This window comes from Passer montanus, unplaced genomic scaffold, assembly GCF_014805655.1.
Source record: "Passer montanus isolate IOZ18808 unplaced genomic scaffold, ASM1480565v1 scaffold12, whole genome shotgun sequence".
Classification (NCBI taxonomy): domain Eukaryota; kingdom Metazoa; phylum Chordata; class Aves; order Passeriformes; family Passeridae; genus Passer; species Passer montanus.
The window spans coordinates 4,941,432-4,955,908 of record NW_024358722.1 but is presented as its reverse complement, the minus strand read 5'-3'; the positions used below and the strand labels follow the sequence as shown (position 1 = coordinate 4,955,908).

At 36.1% G+C, this 14,477-nt stretch overlaps 1 protein-coding gene across 5 annotated transcripts in view; it reads left to right on the top strand.

Moving 5' to 3' along the window:
- KIF6 (kinesin family member 6) overlaps positions 1–12,515 on the top strand; it is a 158,435-nt gene extending 145,920 nt beyond the window's left edge. For 3 of the 5 annotated variants that reach the window (XM_039697903.1, XM_039697900.1, XM_039697901.1), the window contains 3 exons: positions 6,176–6,265; positions 8,242–8,348; positions 11,103–12,515. In XM_039697903.1, coding sequence (XP_039553837.1) covers positions 6,176–6,265; positions 8,242–8,348; positions 11,103–11,179 — 274 coding nt within the window. In that variant the 3' untranslated portion in view covers positions 11,180–12,515. The remainder of the gene's footprint in view (positions 1–6,175; positions 6,266–8,241; positions 8,349–11,102) is intronic. The other 2 variants (XM_039697902.1, XM_039697904.1) reach the window with 2 other exon arrangements.
- The last annotated feature ends 1,962 nt before the right edge of the window (positions 12,516–14,477 follow it).

Below are 14,477 nucleotides of genomic sequence, written 5' to 3'. Positions count from 1 at the left end.
CTGCCTCTCTCTCTTCCTTGTTATGCAATTAACATTTCTCTGATGAGTGGCTTTACCTACATTTTTATGACAGTAATCTGCATAAATTATGTTTTCCTGTTTTCTTAAAACTGTAAAAATAACTTCTAAGTTTTATTTAGCACTCTCATGTATCTGTAGTAAATGCACCATAATCAGTATAGAAAATAATAGGCATAGTCCTCTAAAGTTTTCTGGGAAGACATTTTCAGATCTCTCAAACCAAGTCCAGTCTTCTCTACTTTGCTTTGGTTCTTATTCTGTGTCCTCTCAAGACTTAGGCATTAATCACTTTGCAAATGGTTTTAGGCCTAATTTATGCTGTTTATTTCTGGTCTCAGGCTGAAGGTCACTTGTCCCAGAGAAAAGCTCATGGAACAGAGCATGAGAGCATTTTTGGTCTAGCTTAGCACAAATTCAGCCAAATTAGCTCAAGCAATCCATGACTGTCACTCTCTGCACTGTCCTTTGAACCAAGCACCTCTTGCACAACCTTTCTGCCCCACTGATCTTGGGAACAACAAATTTCAGTTGGTGTGCTGATGCATTGCTCAGGAGAGCAATACCTCTTGCATTCTAATTTAAAATCTTGAACTAAAAAGAGCATATGGTAATGCCCAGGCACTTTCTAGTGCAATGGGGAACTTGCCTCCAGCAGTGGTGAATCCTTCTTTCCCTACCCTGGCTCAGAAACAAAATTGCATAACTGATTTCTTTATGTGTTTTAAGCTTTTCTATCAAATGTCCTTACTGTTCATGTTTATTACTGGAGGACAAGTCTAAGGAAAGTCTATCTGGCATTTTGACTAGAATGGGGAAAGGTGCATGGTTGCTTTCAGCTGCCAAGCTTACTACGGAGTCCTGTACTGCCCCACATGATTCCCTGCAAAAAGCAGATATTCTTTACAGTGAACAGTTTCTCTGTGTCTGAGTAATGTGCATATTGACTGAGGCTGACTGGATGATCCTTGCATAAATATCACAGACAAAGAATATTTATCTTCTGGAACTAAAATTGTAGAGGGAATTGGGATGAATGTAGCTTTATTTTCCCATCTCTATCAATATTCTTGCAATAATCTTTAAAAGTCAAGCACTCTTTCCTTCCTATGGTACTGGAAAAGGGATCTTATTTTATGTTAGGCTGTTTAAACATATTTTACTCAGGTATTGTTCCAGTGGCATGTATATATAAATAGAAACACTGTTTCTGCTTTTTCTGAGGCAGGAGCTACAGGCTTAACCTCCCACTGTGCATGAAAATTTACTTTTTCCCCTACCCGAGTCAATAACATTTTAGAGTAATGGTTTAAAATTTCAGACTTTAAAAGAATAAAATACTAGAATATTTATTTCCCAAGTATTTCTTTGGCCCCAGTTGTCACAGCAACTTTACTTAACACTTCCCATAACTGAGTAGAATGAATCCAGGCTACAGGCACTTCTTTTCCTGAGACACAAATGGCTCTTTTTTTCTACTTTTTCTACTTGTATAAAAATCAACCATCTTTTTCTTTGGAATGATATTTCTATCTTCACCCAGCAGAATAACCAGCCACCAAAGCAAAAGCTGACATAAATTATGTTTGATATAATGTGGTGTAAATAAAACCTGCTTCCAAGATGGAATTCAGTTAACAGGTGTGTTCAGTAAGTATAAGATCTAAAACTAAGCAGGCTAAATTGTAAGACTGCTATTGACAGAGTAAGTATGCAGTAAAACCATTCAGACAAACTCCTGAATGGGAAGGGATGTAAACACAATCTTCAAGCTAGAAATAATAATTTATATAACTCAGCATGCAAAAGACACAGGTGTGTTCCTAATCTTTGTGTGTTTGAGCAAAGTCTTTTGATCACCTTCTGGTGTATGACTTGTGTGCATTGTTATTTTTTGACACACCTTAGTCACGTTTCCAGACAAAATTAAGCCTTGAGAAGACTCAAATTTTATACTAAGTTAATTTATAACTAAAATAACAAAGAAGGGAGACTGGTAATCCTTTTGAGGCTTGAGAAGGATACACACACCTAAAAGGCACTTGATTCATGGCCAAATAATGTCTCTTTATCCAGTTGAAAAAATGGCTGAATTGTTAAAGTGTCAAAATGAGTTTATGTTAATAAAAGAGTTGAATAGTGACCATTTCTGCCTCAGTCAGTGAGGTCTGAAAGCTGTGGTGCTACCTGCAACTCACACTGTACATATGTTTATGTCTCTTAATGGATTCCTGTCAAGTCTGCAAGAAGTCTGAAAATGCATGTCGGGCTCAGCACTCCATATGTGCTCCACACATTCAGGATTCAAGCACAGCCTTTTGTTCTTCCTCATATAATCCCTCCCACAATGGCTTTCATTTAAGGAATTTATCACATCCTTGTCTATTCAAATTGCTTTTCTCACTGAACATTTTGTTTCAGTAGTGTTGAATGGTTCTTGCATTCCCTTTGAATCATATAAATGTTAGATAGTTATTAAAATCTTATAAAATTTTTGGATCTTTTTTTTCTCCTCTTAGAAGGAATGCATTACTTTTTATCTCAGTCTAATCTTTCTTAACCTCACTCATTTCCTTTTATTGCATCTCATTTGTCCTGTTCAGCAAGCCCCTCAGTATGTTCAACCTCAGACTCCTCAGCTGTTCTGTTTCTTATTCAGAATCTTCCTGGCACTTTAAATTCCCTTGGAGCCATTTTCAAATAAATCTTCATGTTGTCTGATGACTCTGAGCATCAGATTTTTTTTTAACAATTATTTTCCTGGATTGCAACAGTTACCACCTATATTAATGTTGTGTGAAGCAAGGTCAATATTTACATATTTTACAGCATTTTCTGTCTAATAATTTTTTATTCCTGCCAATTTCCTGCAGTGTTACATAATGGTAAAAACATAATCTGGGAAGAACATCATCAATTAGTGACATTTCAAAGGTTTTCACATTCTTTGGTAACAACTGGAACAATTTATTTATGAATTTGCAAGTTAGGCCAAATTTAATTTTGTAACCAACTACTAAAATGCTCAGCTTTAGGCAGCTTGAATCTTTCCTGTCTGTATACTGAACATCTGTTCCACTCATGTCCAAAACTCAGATAACTGGACAAGTGCAGCTGAGGTTTTCTTAACATTACAGAGGTTGCACACCTTCAAATTTTGAATTTCCATTTTAATCTACCAGATTTTCCATTATTTTTCAGCTGGCAAATTAAGCACTCATACCATGACATGAATCATCTCTGCAGCTCTTCTACCCTGTGTACTTGATGTAGCTGATCAGTCCGTGGATCAGTTGTCTCTGGTCCTTGGTTTCCTGCAGCAAGGGAAATGCTGCTGCAACCCCTGTACATCTCTGTGACCCCTGCCCCATGCCTGACTAAGAAATGTACCCTTAATAGAGGATTCTCTCCCCACCCAGCCCCCCAGAAAAGAAAGTTATCCACTGGGTGAAACATCAGGTACTAGGTTATAAAAACAAACAGACACATAAAGTTGACAGACTATCTTCAATCTCCAGAAAAAGTAGAAATTTTACTGAAGTTTTCAGGAAACAGTCTTTGGGATTTCTTAAATTCAACTCAAGGAAAAATCAGATAGATTGAGAATGAAAATGGGAATTATACACTGTCAAAACAAGCTGAATAATGTCAGAGGTTAAAGCTTAGGTGACAGACAGACACGGGACTTACATACCTTGTATGTCCACCCAAATCCAAAATGTGATCCAGGAATGCCTGTTTGCACATTAGAGTAATGTTGAATGGCACCTCTAGAGATCTCTAGATTAACCCCTTGCTTGAAGAAGACTTTCATCACACTAAAGTGTGTCAGGCATGGTTTTATTTGACTTTGTAGGAGCATCCTGAGCTTCATGCTGGTCACACAGAGATAGGTATCATTACCTCCACCCCATGATAGCATAATTGTTTTCCATTAAATCTAAAGCATCACTAGAACATTTCTCCTTTTTTTTTGCATTACTAGAACAGCATCTAAGACTCAGATGAATAAAGAGTGTCCTGACTTCTAAGAACAGGCTAGGAACAAGTTGCATCTGAACACGCAAACCACTGCACAGCAAAATTACATTCTTTTGTCCCCTTATGATTCAACTTATCTTGCAATGTCAGTATCAGAGCTTCAGTATGAAGGATGCAAATTATCACCATACAGCCCATCCCTCTAGCCTAGGAATTAGAGAAACATCTAGGATATAAGAGATGGATTTCAGTTGTGCCAACCTGATGGACTCCTTTGTTAGATTAGTACATTAATTGTTAACCTCTTACATGGAAGCAGAACTTTGAGTAATTTCAAAAAATAGTTATAAGCTTCTTTATAAATTTCCTTAACTTGCAGGAGAACAGTTTGCATCCCACAATAAAAATGTCTGCTTGCAACTCCATAGGTGCAGGAAAGGAGATAAAGGTGCATCTCTAAGCACAGTAATGTTAATTTCCTGATTTTGGGCATCATTTGACTCAGTCTAAGTGTGTTTTTTAATATTGCTTTCTGTGGGTGCTCCCAGAGCACCCTAAGGCAAGTTTTGCCATATTGTCCTTGGGTCCAGGAATGTACTAGAAAGTGACATCCCTAGAGTTCTAACCATGCCACACCTGTGGTATATAGGGTTTTTTTTTAATCAGTCTAAATTTAAATCCCCTTTCAAATGGGGATTTAACAATTTTTGGTTGTTTTTTTTAATTTCAATGGAAAAAAAGTAGTTAACATATATAAACTACTGCAACTTTAAAATAAAATACTTCTGCTGACTCACAGTATTTGTAAAATTATGCATTTTGTGCATGGCAAAGATAAAGCAAAGATGCTTATTTTAATAAAAAGAAAGCAGTGAAAAAGAATCACATTAAGTCACATTACTTTAAGTTTGTTGTAGGCTAAGAATAGAGTCAGGGATGGTTGCTATGGTTCAGTTGATGTGTAGCAATTTATTAAACTGCGGTTATGTGACTTGGATGCCTCAGTATCTCAGGGCACAGACACAGAGGCCTTTTAGAAAACTGAATTTAAAACACTAAATCACTTTGTTTTTAAGTACTGCCAAATCGGTGGAAAAATCATTCAGGAAATCCTAAAGCAGAATGACGATATGAGGTTCCCAGATATTGTTAAACCACATAGTAGGTAATAACATCACACATCCTTTCTAGCTCTTGTAATATGTAGATGCAATAAAGTACAGAATATTATTGACATTAAATAAGATATTGCTTTAGTTGAATTAGGCAGGTGTGAATGGTGTGGGACTTGAGGAGTTAAAGAGAATCATTCAGCAAACCTGGAGCTGTTCAGCTGAAAATTACTTATACTCCTGGGCACAATATCTTCTGCAAAACTGAACCTGGCACAGTGTAATACAGTAAAATTTTAGTAATAAATTTCTTTCCCTTTTCAAGTTCTCTGCCAGAAACATCAACTCATCAGCCAACAATGAACAAACTACTGCAGAGTTAGAAAAGCAAGAACTTGCCAATCCTGCCATCTACTGGAAAAATCCTTACATTGAGTAATTTACTTTTTCCACTCTTAAGATTGGCACCAGATCTGGCAGTATATGCAACCCTCAGGAAAAGCAGAGAATCCCTAGATATCCAGTGGTGGAAAACTGCCTCCCTAACAGTGAGCTTCCTTGATAATGATATCTGCAGAGGCAGGAATGCACAGCAGCTGTTTGCAATATATTTGGCTATCATCAACAAGCCCCATCCCAAAGTCCTCACTGAGTTTTTACCCAGTTTCTCACTAATTTTGATGACAATATTGCCTGACTAAAGAAATAATAGAAAATGAGCCAGGGCCTCACTTGGCTAATACTCAGTTTAAGAACTAAATATACCATTACAAACTGTACATGGGATATATGAAAGTGCTTTATGAGTCTGGCTTAGAATGCAAATACTTAAAGTATATTTTTTGTGAAGGTATTTGTCATTCTTTTGTAGCCACATTCTCTACATAAACATAATCATCATATGGATTAAGCTGAAAATCTTCTTTCACTAAACAAGTATTTTATATAGATTTTTAAAATCTTGAAAAACATCTTCTTTGTAGTTAGTGTATGTATTAATATTGCCTGCACAAGTGTCATACTCTTTTCTTTATATTCCTCATTTTCCTTCATTTCCCATTCAGTTTTTCAGACACCAGTAGAGACAGCCCTAATGAAGATCCATCTGTGAAAAACAATTCAGTCACTTTTGGTAGCCCAAATTTAAAAACAAGGTAAGAACTATACCTTTGCTACTCAAAGGAAAGTGCCAAATACAAAATAATATAATGCCTTCACAATCCCCCATCGGTCTATTTAAAAACAGTCTCCTTGAAATATATAAATAAAACATTTTACAAATTGCAGATTTTCCTCCAAGTTCCAAACCAACTGGAGGCTGCCACATAGCTTTACACCAATCTGCTGCATCATCAGTATTACAAAGGTGGTTTCGTGTTTGGCTTGAAGCTTTTTCTCTATAAACTTATGGATATTCATGATTGTGCCCTCCCAGCCTTCTCAGAAAAAGGGAATCTGAAAGAGTAAATAAAAACATCTGAAAATAATAGAAATCAGAGTGTATGTATTGAAGAATTGTAGAATGCAGGAACTAGACAGAGATTTTTTTCATACTTGTGATTTTGTCTTTCAAGTATTTTTAACCTCCCTCCCACAAATTATTCTTTTAAAATAAAATGGCAACAGTTTGAAGCTTGGCAAATGTCACATGTCATTTCACAAAAGAGGTACTGCTTTGTGAAAATTAGCTTATCAGATTAACAGAAACTACTAGGGTTTTGAGCCTCTCTATTTTTTTCTAGTGTGTTTATTTCCACATTCTTTTCTTCCACTGAAACATTATGCCAAATCTTTTCTCTCACTGAAGCATGCCAAATGACTGCCATATCACTCTACTTCCAGAAGCTATATTCTTATTGTGCTCAACAGTTCTGGCTATCAGTGCCCTTAGGAAAATATGATCAAGTTACTGTTTTTCCGACTGTGTTAGTAAGAAGAAAGCACAAGGGTTTTTCTCTTTCACTTTCCAAAATTATCCATTTCTGGAGCAGAGAAAAAATCATGGAAAATTTCATCCCCTGAAACCTAATGTTTAAATTGCATTTGGAGTTAAGAAAAGCTGAAGAAAAATAGAAACTAAAATGGAATTTAGAGAGTAGCTTCTCAATATACTGTGGGGTTTTATTTTTTGTATTGTTGCTAAGTAAATGAAAAATCAATCAAGAATAGTCCCTTATTGGTTCTGCAATTACCTTGTAAACTACATAAAAATAGTTTTAAGTTCAGAGTAATTTCTTCTTTGGATTTCCATTTTGGTTCACTGATTCAGCAACTGAGAACTTAATTAGTAGCACAAAGACAAGGATATTACACTGTTGCGTATGTCAGTCATACAAATCACCTACTGCTACAGTCAGTAAGGAACAGTGAAAATAACTATAGAGGTATGGGTATGATATGCAAAAAAAGCTTTTCCCTTCAGTTCCCCTTGTCCTTCTGTATTCTAATTTTTTGTCACTGTATTTCTCATCTCCCAATTAGTGCTCAATCTTTAAATAAGTTTAAAGATGCAGGTGGAAATTCTTAGCTTTCTCAGCTGATTAGAACAGCTTCATTGGATTTCTTCATCTTACACCACCAGAGGATCTGTCAAAAACACTCATAAGTCAATGATTTAACAGCATAGGTACGTCAGTTCAGCTGGGACTGGAGATTCAGCAGCACAAAGGATTTGCGTCTCTCAGATGTCCTGAGTACCATGTGATTGTTTACTTCTGTGTATGTATGAAAACTTAATTCCCCCACAGCAGGCAAAAATTCTATTGATCTGTTCAGATATATAGCAGCCTGAAGCAAGAAAACACATGGCATAGTCATATCCATCATTTCCTTGGTCAACTCACTACATTAAGTTTTTCCATTTAGGAATTGTCAGCACTGCAATATTTTTAACCCTTTGTGAGAGGTCTATAGCTGATAAGCAAGTAGCCTTCCCACACTAAGGAGATAGTGACTAATCATAAGAATCTACATAAGACCATTAAGAAGTCCTGAGATCAATTCTCTGCTAAACTGTGCCACATCTAACAGTGCATCTAAAGTATAAAATCCTTTATGGTGTAAAAAAGAGGAGACAGAAAAATTAACCTTCTTACTCACTTGAGTCCACAAGCATACTTTCTTATTTCAGGACCCCACCAAGTTCAAGTACATCTATTCCTCTGACTGGAGACAGCCAGGCTGATGCTGACATCCTAGCTTTCATTAAAGCAAGACAGAACATCCTGCAGAAGAAAGGTAAATCCTGCCAAAAAAATAAGAAGCCAAACCATAATCTCCAGTACAGCATTTTGAAGTCAAAATAGCTTTAGTCCACATTACACTGATGCAAGTGAAAACGGATTCTGGCTTCAGTTATATGACATTATGTTCTCATCCATTCTAAACACTTGAAGTTCTTCACATGTGTTTCTTAAGTAGCTCAATGCTACAATGAAAAACTATGAAGACTCTCTGTTTTACTAAGACACCATCAGAGAATCTCTGGGGCATGCATAGCTGTGCAACCTGCATAGTATATTTTACCCTTAAGGAAATGCATTTTTATGCAGTTCCTTGATAATCCAAATTTTTCTGTATAAATTTTTTTTTTTAAACTATGTGTCCTGGTTTTCATCTAGTACAAATACAGTTGTAACAGTTGAAACCAAATAAAGATAACTCAAATGATTGCACTGTACCCCTACCTCAGGAGGCCGACTGGCCCACTGTTCCTGGAAAAGAGAATATCCTTAACAGGTATTTCACTATGTCAAGGCCTAATGAAAATTTCTATGAGCATTTGTCATCAAATCAGGTACCAAGACCAATTGTAGGAAGGTAATAAAGTTCACTCTAGAGTGTAGATAAGTAAAATTGGCAGGAAGCAGAAAGCAATAAATAAACAGTGGCACTGCAAGGTAGCCTAAAATTTATTATGATAAAGAAAAATGACCTGTGCTATTTTTTTCCTTAATAATAGGTTTTAGTGGCAGCAACCAATTAGACAGAATATGAGCATGTTAGTGGTTACTGAAGCAATAACTTTCCATCAGCACTTCAGTGCTGACGACAGCATTTTTCAACAAGCTATCTGCACCTGGCAGATGGTGTTAGCACTGTCACAAAGTGGGGCTTTGGTACCACACTACTTATCAGAAAACTGTCAGGTAAACACACACTGGCTGAAAAAACAGACTCCCTACACTCATCCAAAGCAAACACTTAGCATGCTTTGGCTTTGGGATCCCTTTTGTCTTTATTTAGAAAAGCTGTTGTCAGGTTTCTTTTGCAAATGAAATTAAGCTGGATTTATAGGCAGCTCATCAAAAGAAAGTTAGAGATAAATGTCTTACAACAAACATTTCAGGCCTTCAGAAGGCCCAAATCTGACTTCATCTGTGATGTAGAGTAATGTAATTGACAAGAGTATATTTTATCCTATGATCATCTCCTAAATCACACCATATCAAGAATGTCTCTCTCAAATCCTTTTTCCATCCTGATTGTTTTCAGCCAGTGGCTATCACCTGGCATCATCCGTCAGTTTCAGAAGGGACTAGACATTATCAACATTGACAACTATTTAGACCCCAAGTCATAAAAGGTATTCTTGCAGAACAAAGGACAGTCAACACTTTTAATATTATTCTGAATTTCAGTCAGACATGATGAGCTGCCCTAACTAGATGAAAAAAAAAAATGGAGTATCATTTGACCTTCCTGGCAGTGCAGGGCTGGATGACTCAACAAATTGCTAAGTATAAGCAGGAAAATAAAAATGTAAAGAGGCTATATCAGTTCAACAAATGTGTAGGGACCTGTCTCTTGTCTGTGTCACAGACAAGAGACAGCTCAGCAGCAAGTTCTGAGAAGGATTTGGAGTCAACCTAGCAGATAAAAAAAGGCTTTTCTTCCTTGTAAGGAAAAGCAAAACCTTCCATATTTAAGAGATGGAGCCACTGACAACATGAACCATAGAGCAAATAAAGTTTGAAAATTCTAATTTAGCAAAATAAAGGATGAGAACTAGAGGGTTTTCTTTTAGGGGGCAGGGATGGGGGCTATCATGTCCTCATTCCTGCCCCCACAAGATAAAACTTTCAGATGTAAAGTAGAGTTAGGTAGAGAGGAAGAATAGAAGAAGAATGTCATCTCACTTGAAATTCTGGGGGAAAAACACTGTGTTATCAATCATATAATTTTTCCTCAAGAAATTTCAAACATATGAAAAACTAAAGAGAAATTATTTGCCCAGAGCCATTAAGCTGAGTCTGACACTTTCAGAACCTAAGTGTGCTGAGTCCCACTTTGGTTCTCTGTTGCTTCCTTACTAAACTCTCTTCAACTGAGATGTTCAACTATCCTTTCTACATTTGCATGCAAATGTATTCGCTCTCTGCATGACTGTTACACACATGGTGCCCTGCAGGAAACAGGAGGAAGCATAAGGTCAGCCAAGCCAAAGTCTGCTGGGCTTAAAAACTGTCAACATCCTTACTGCTCTTTCCTTTATTGATCCTGACCCTTTCAAACTGCTGTATTAGTGTCTTAGAAGCAAGCTGAGGGCCCTACTATACATTAGAGGGGAAGGAAAAAAAAAAGAAAAAATGTGTGCAGAAGCCAACAGAGTGGAAAATAAGTTTCATAAATAGAAAGCATGGGAATGCTCAATATCCTTAGCGACGGTAATGCAGGGGTGGGAATGAGAGGTCTCAGTAAAGATTACCTCAGGGACTGTGAGTTATTACCATTTGCTTTCTAAACAGAGTGGAATTAGAGCAGGTACATTCACAGGGTCTGGCTGGGATTGTTAGAGCACTGCAATAAAAGGGCTACTCGGTAAACATGCTTTTGATGCCACATCCAGTGTTGGGGTAGAGAAATGAAAATGCAGAAGAGTAGACTAATGATTTTTGTGTCTTAAAGGTTTAAATTAAAGGATTTTTTTCTTTCTACTGTTTTGTATTTCTGAAGTTTGTTTTAAAACTGACAATGCAACCTGAAATGTAGTCAAATGTATTTCTTTGTCTCCTTTCAGGTTTGGGGAACAAATGAAATTCTTGTCACAGTCCGCTATTTCCTTTTAAAAACAGTGAAAGACCTTTATTCTTTCCCTTCCTCTTCTGTTTAGAAACAGGTACAAGTAAGTACTTAAGATGTACAGGTTTAATTGGTAATGGCATATAAATTGTCTTTGAGAGCAAAATCCATTTCTCTTATAATATTTGCACTCAGTATCTTCACTTTGCATTAAGATTAACAAAACTGAGACAACTAATGAGGAGTTTGCCAAACATGTTTGTTTATGAGAAGTCATTGTACATTTCTAAATGTTAAAATTATCTAATGTACTAATGCTCCTATACATCTTTAATCTGGGAAAGGCTAATTACTACTGGTAGGGGTTTTTTTGCATTGATTCGCATTCTGCTTTGTTAATTATGCCTATTGAACATCAAGAGATATCCATTCAATAACAGTAGTTATCTGGGTTATAAAATTCCATAAAATTTAATTTGAGATTTTTTCCCCCTCAAGGAATAACAATTTTCATATCAGATTATTAGAATGCCAAGATTGCATTGTAATATAAAACCAAATGTATTTTAGAAAGTAATTCTAGAGCTCAAAATTTCCCAGCATTTTTCTTTTTATTTGAATGGACTAAATGTTGTGCAGAATGGATTAAATGTTGTGCAAAATGCACACCCTCCCAGAATATACAAGTTTCAGAAGAAAAAACTACACGTAATAGGCTTTAAACTGAACAAAGCCAATACTTCTGAAGCACCAATGAGATGAAAAATTTAAATGCATTTATATCTTATATGCAATGTAATTACACTATTGACTTGGCACTATCTTACTGTATAATATCCAGTTATGAAACAATTTGTTTTATGCATCAAATTAAAATCAAAAATGCAGTGCAAAGTACAGTCTATTTCTCTGAGATATACATACTACCATATTGAAGCTATCACTTTTCATGCCAGTGATAATCTTAAAGTCATGCATTTAGAAGTGTGTGGGTTGGTCACATAAAAATAAAACAATATATTGGCAGAAGTCATATATTCTCAAGGATGTATATTTCTTTATATACATGCTGATACTTAATTCTTTGTCAAATTCATAATTATACAGAACTACATGGTGAATTGCTGTGTTCAAACCTATAGCACATGTTTATCAAATTAACAATCAATATGCATTTAGTTCAAAAATATTAAAGTTGTACCTTTTTTGCATTTTAATTTTCTGTAAAAGTCAACACAGACCCCATATAAATTGGTAAGCTTTAGCTGAATTTAGTGTGTGCAAACTGAGACAAAAGTCAGATCTACTCTTGCTTTGAGAAGAGTTCAAGGATTTGGTCAGAATTTGAAAAATCTACAAGCCTTCTCCCTTTTATATGTCTGCTTTGTTGGCGATTATATTAAAATGTCCTTCTTTCAGAATTTTTATGTCTGTCATTATTTTTCTTCTCTCACTCTTTTCTATATAAACACTGTATTAAATATACTCTGTATTATTATTCGTACATCTTTGTTGAGGAGAGCAGGGCCACATTCCTGCTTCCATTCAACACTACTAGCTGGAGAAGCACCACAGGTTCCAAAATGCTGCTGGGTCAAGCAACAACCTTTTTTGTTTCCAGTGAAATAACCATTGTAGTGAATTTATTTGAAGGTGGCTGAAAGGGAATCACTGGTCCAGCATCTCCTTCCTTTTGATATTGACATTGAAGCATTTCCAATAGTTTTAAGTAGCTGCTTAAAAGAAGGATCTCAGTGCTGTCTTTGTATGAATTATGTGATGCTGCTACTACTTGCTGATACTGTGTTCTGTTCTCCATTTGCCATACATCTCACTCACAGAGAGAAAAGAATTCCTTACTCTTCTGTTTCAAAATTCTCTAGCCTTTTTTTACTCTATTATAAATTTGGTGTGAAATTCCATTGCTGTCAACAAAGTAGTACCTGATTGGCAAAATGGTCTAAGATTATCTAAGGCACTTAAGATCTTGGACAAAAGTGCATCCAGTAATAGAAAACCGTATAAATATATAAAACCATACAAATAAATAGAAAGTCTTTCTTGCATCTTTTCAAAATTTTCATAAGATCATAAGGAAAGAAAAGATTGCTCATTTAGCAAAATAAAAGTATAATGCATAAAGCATTCTCTTTCTTTAAAAAAACTGCTCCTGTCTTCAAAAATTGTGTTTTGGGTTCACAGGAAAATTCAGGTTGGAAATTATCTCAGCAGATCATTAATCCCACCTGTTCCTCAAAAAAGCCTTGATCTTGAGCTACAAGATCAAACCAAGCTGCTGAGGGCTTTGTTCAGTGTGGTCTTGAAAACCTCCAAGGACAGAGACCACATAACCTTTCTAAGCAATTTGTTCTAAAGTTTGACTGTCATCGTGACAAAAAGGTTTTCCCTTATGTCCATCCTAACCTTTTCTTTTTGTCATTATCTCTCTTGCTCTCACAAGCCACACTGTCAAAAGCCTGGCTCCAGCTTTTGATGGCCTTCTCTCAGGTGCTGGAGGGCTTCTGGATCTCTTCTCCAAGTCTACGTGACTTTCAGAAAGCAGTTATTGCTTCAAGAAATTTTTTGTTGACCACAGACAAGCAAAATTCCTTCTTTTAATAATCTCTCTTCATATAACTACAAGATTAATTTGAAATAAGCACTTATTACATTGAAGAAACATTCAGAGGCCACATTTATCCTGGTCTTCAATCTTCACTAAGGCACCTGTAAAACAGCACTGCTAAGCATGGCATTCCTCATGCACATCTCACTTCAGTCAATTCACATGATATCTAGTTTGATTTGGTTCAATGTTCATATGGTAAATAGAATTTATTCATTATTTGCAACCAGAATAAATCCAAATATCTTTTTTTTTCTTTTTTTGGTGGGAATTTCTTGAGCAAGTAGCTCTAGAGTGCTAGATTGCATACAGATATTTCTGGGATTAATTGATGCCAGACATTGTGGATCATCTCATCTTTTATTTCAACACATTTCTAATCTTCTACATAGTTAATTTCAGAAGAAGATGCATGTCCTCTGTTGTGTTACAGCACTGTAGCTTCTGGGAGGGTCAGGATATCACCCAGATTTAATAAAGGTCAAGTGTCTGTTCTCATTTATGTTGAATCTGCCAGAGTTCTGTACACAGTCTGGACCTGCATTAGTGAAACCCATGAGCTAACCAGGTTTTGGCTTGGGCATTTCACCACTTCCTGGCCACTGCAGCTTTCCAGAGAGCTCCAAGAAGAAAATGCATAACCTTATGTTGAGTTTCTCTTTCTTGGAAGATGGACATGCCCTAACTCAATCTCCCTCTGTCACTCCTGATTTTTTTTA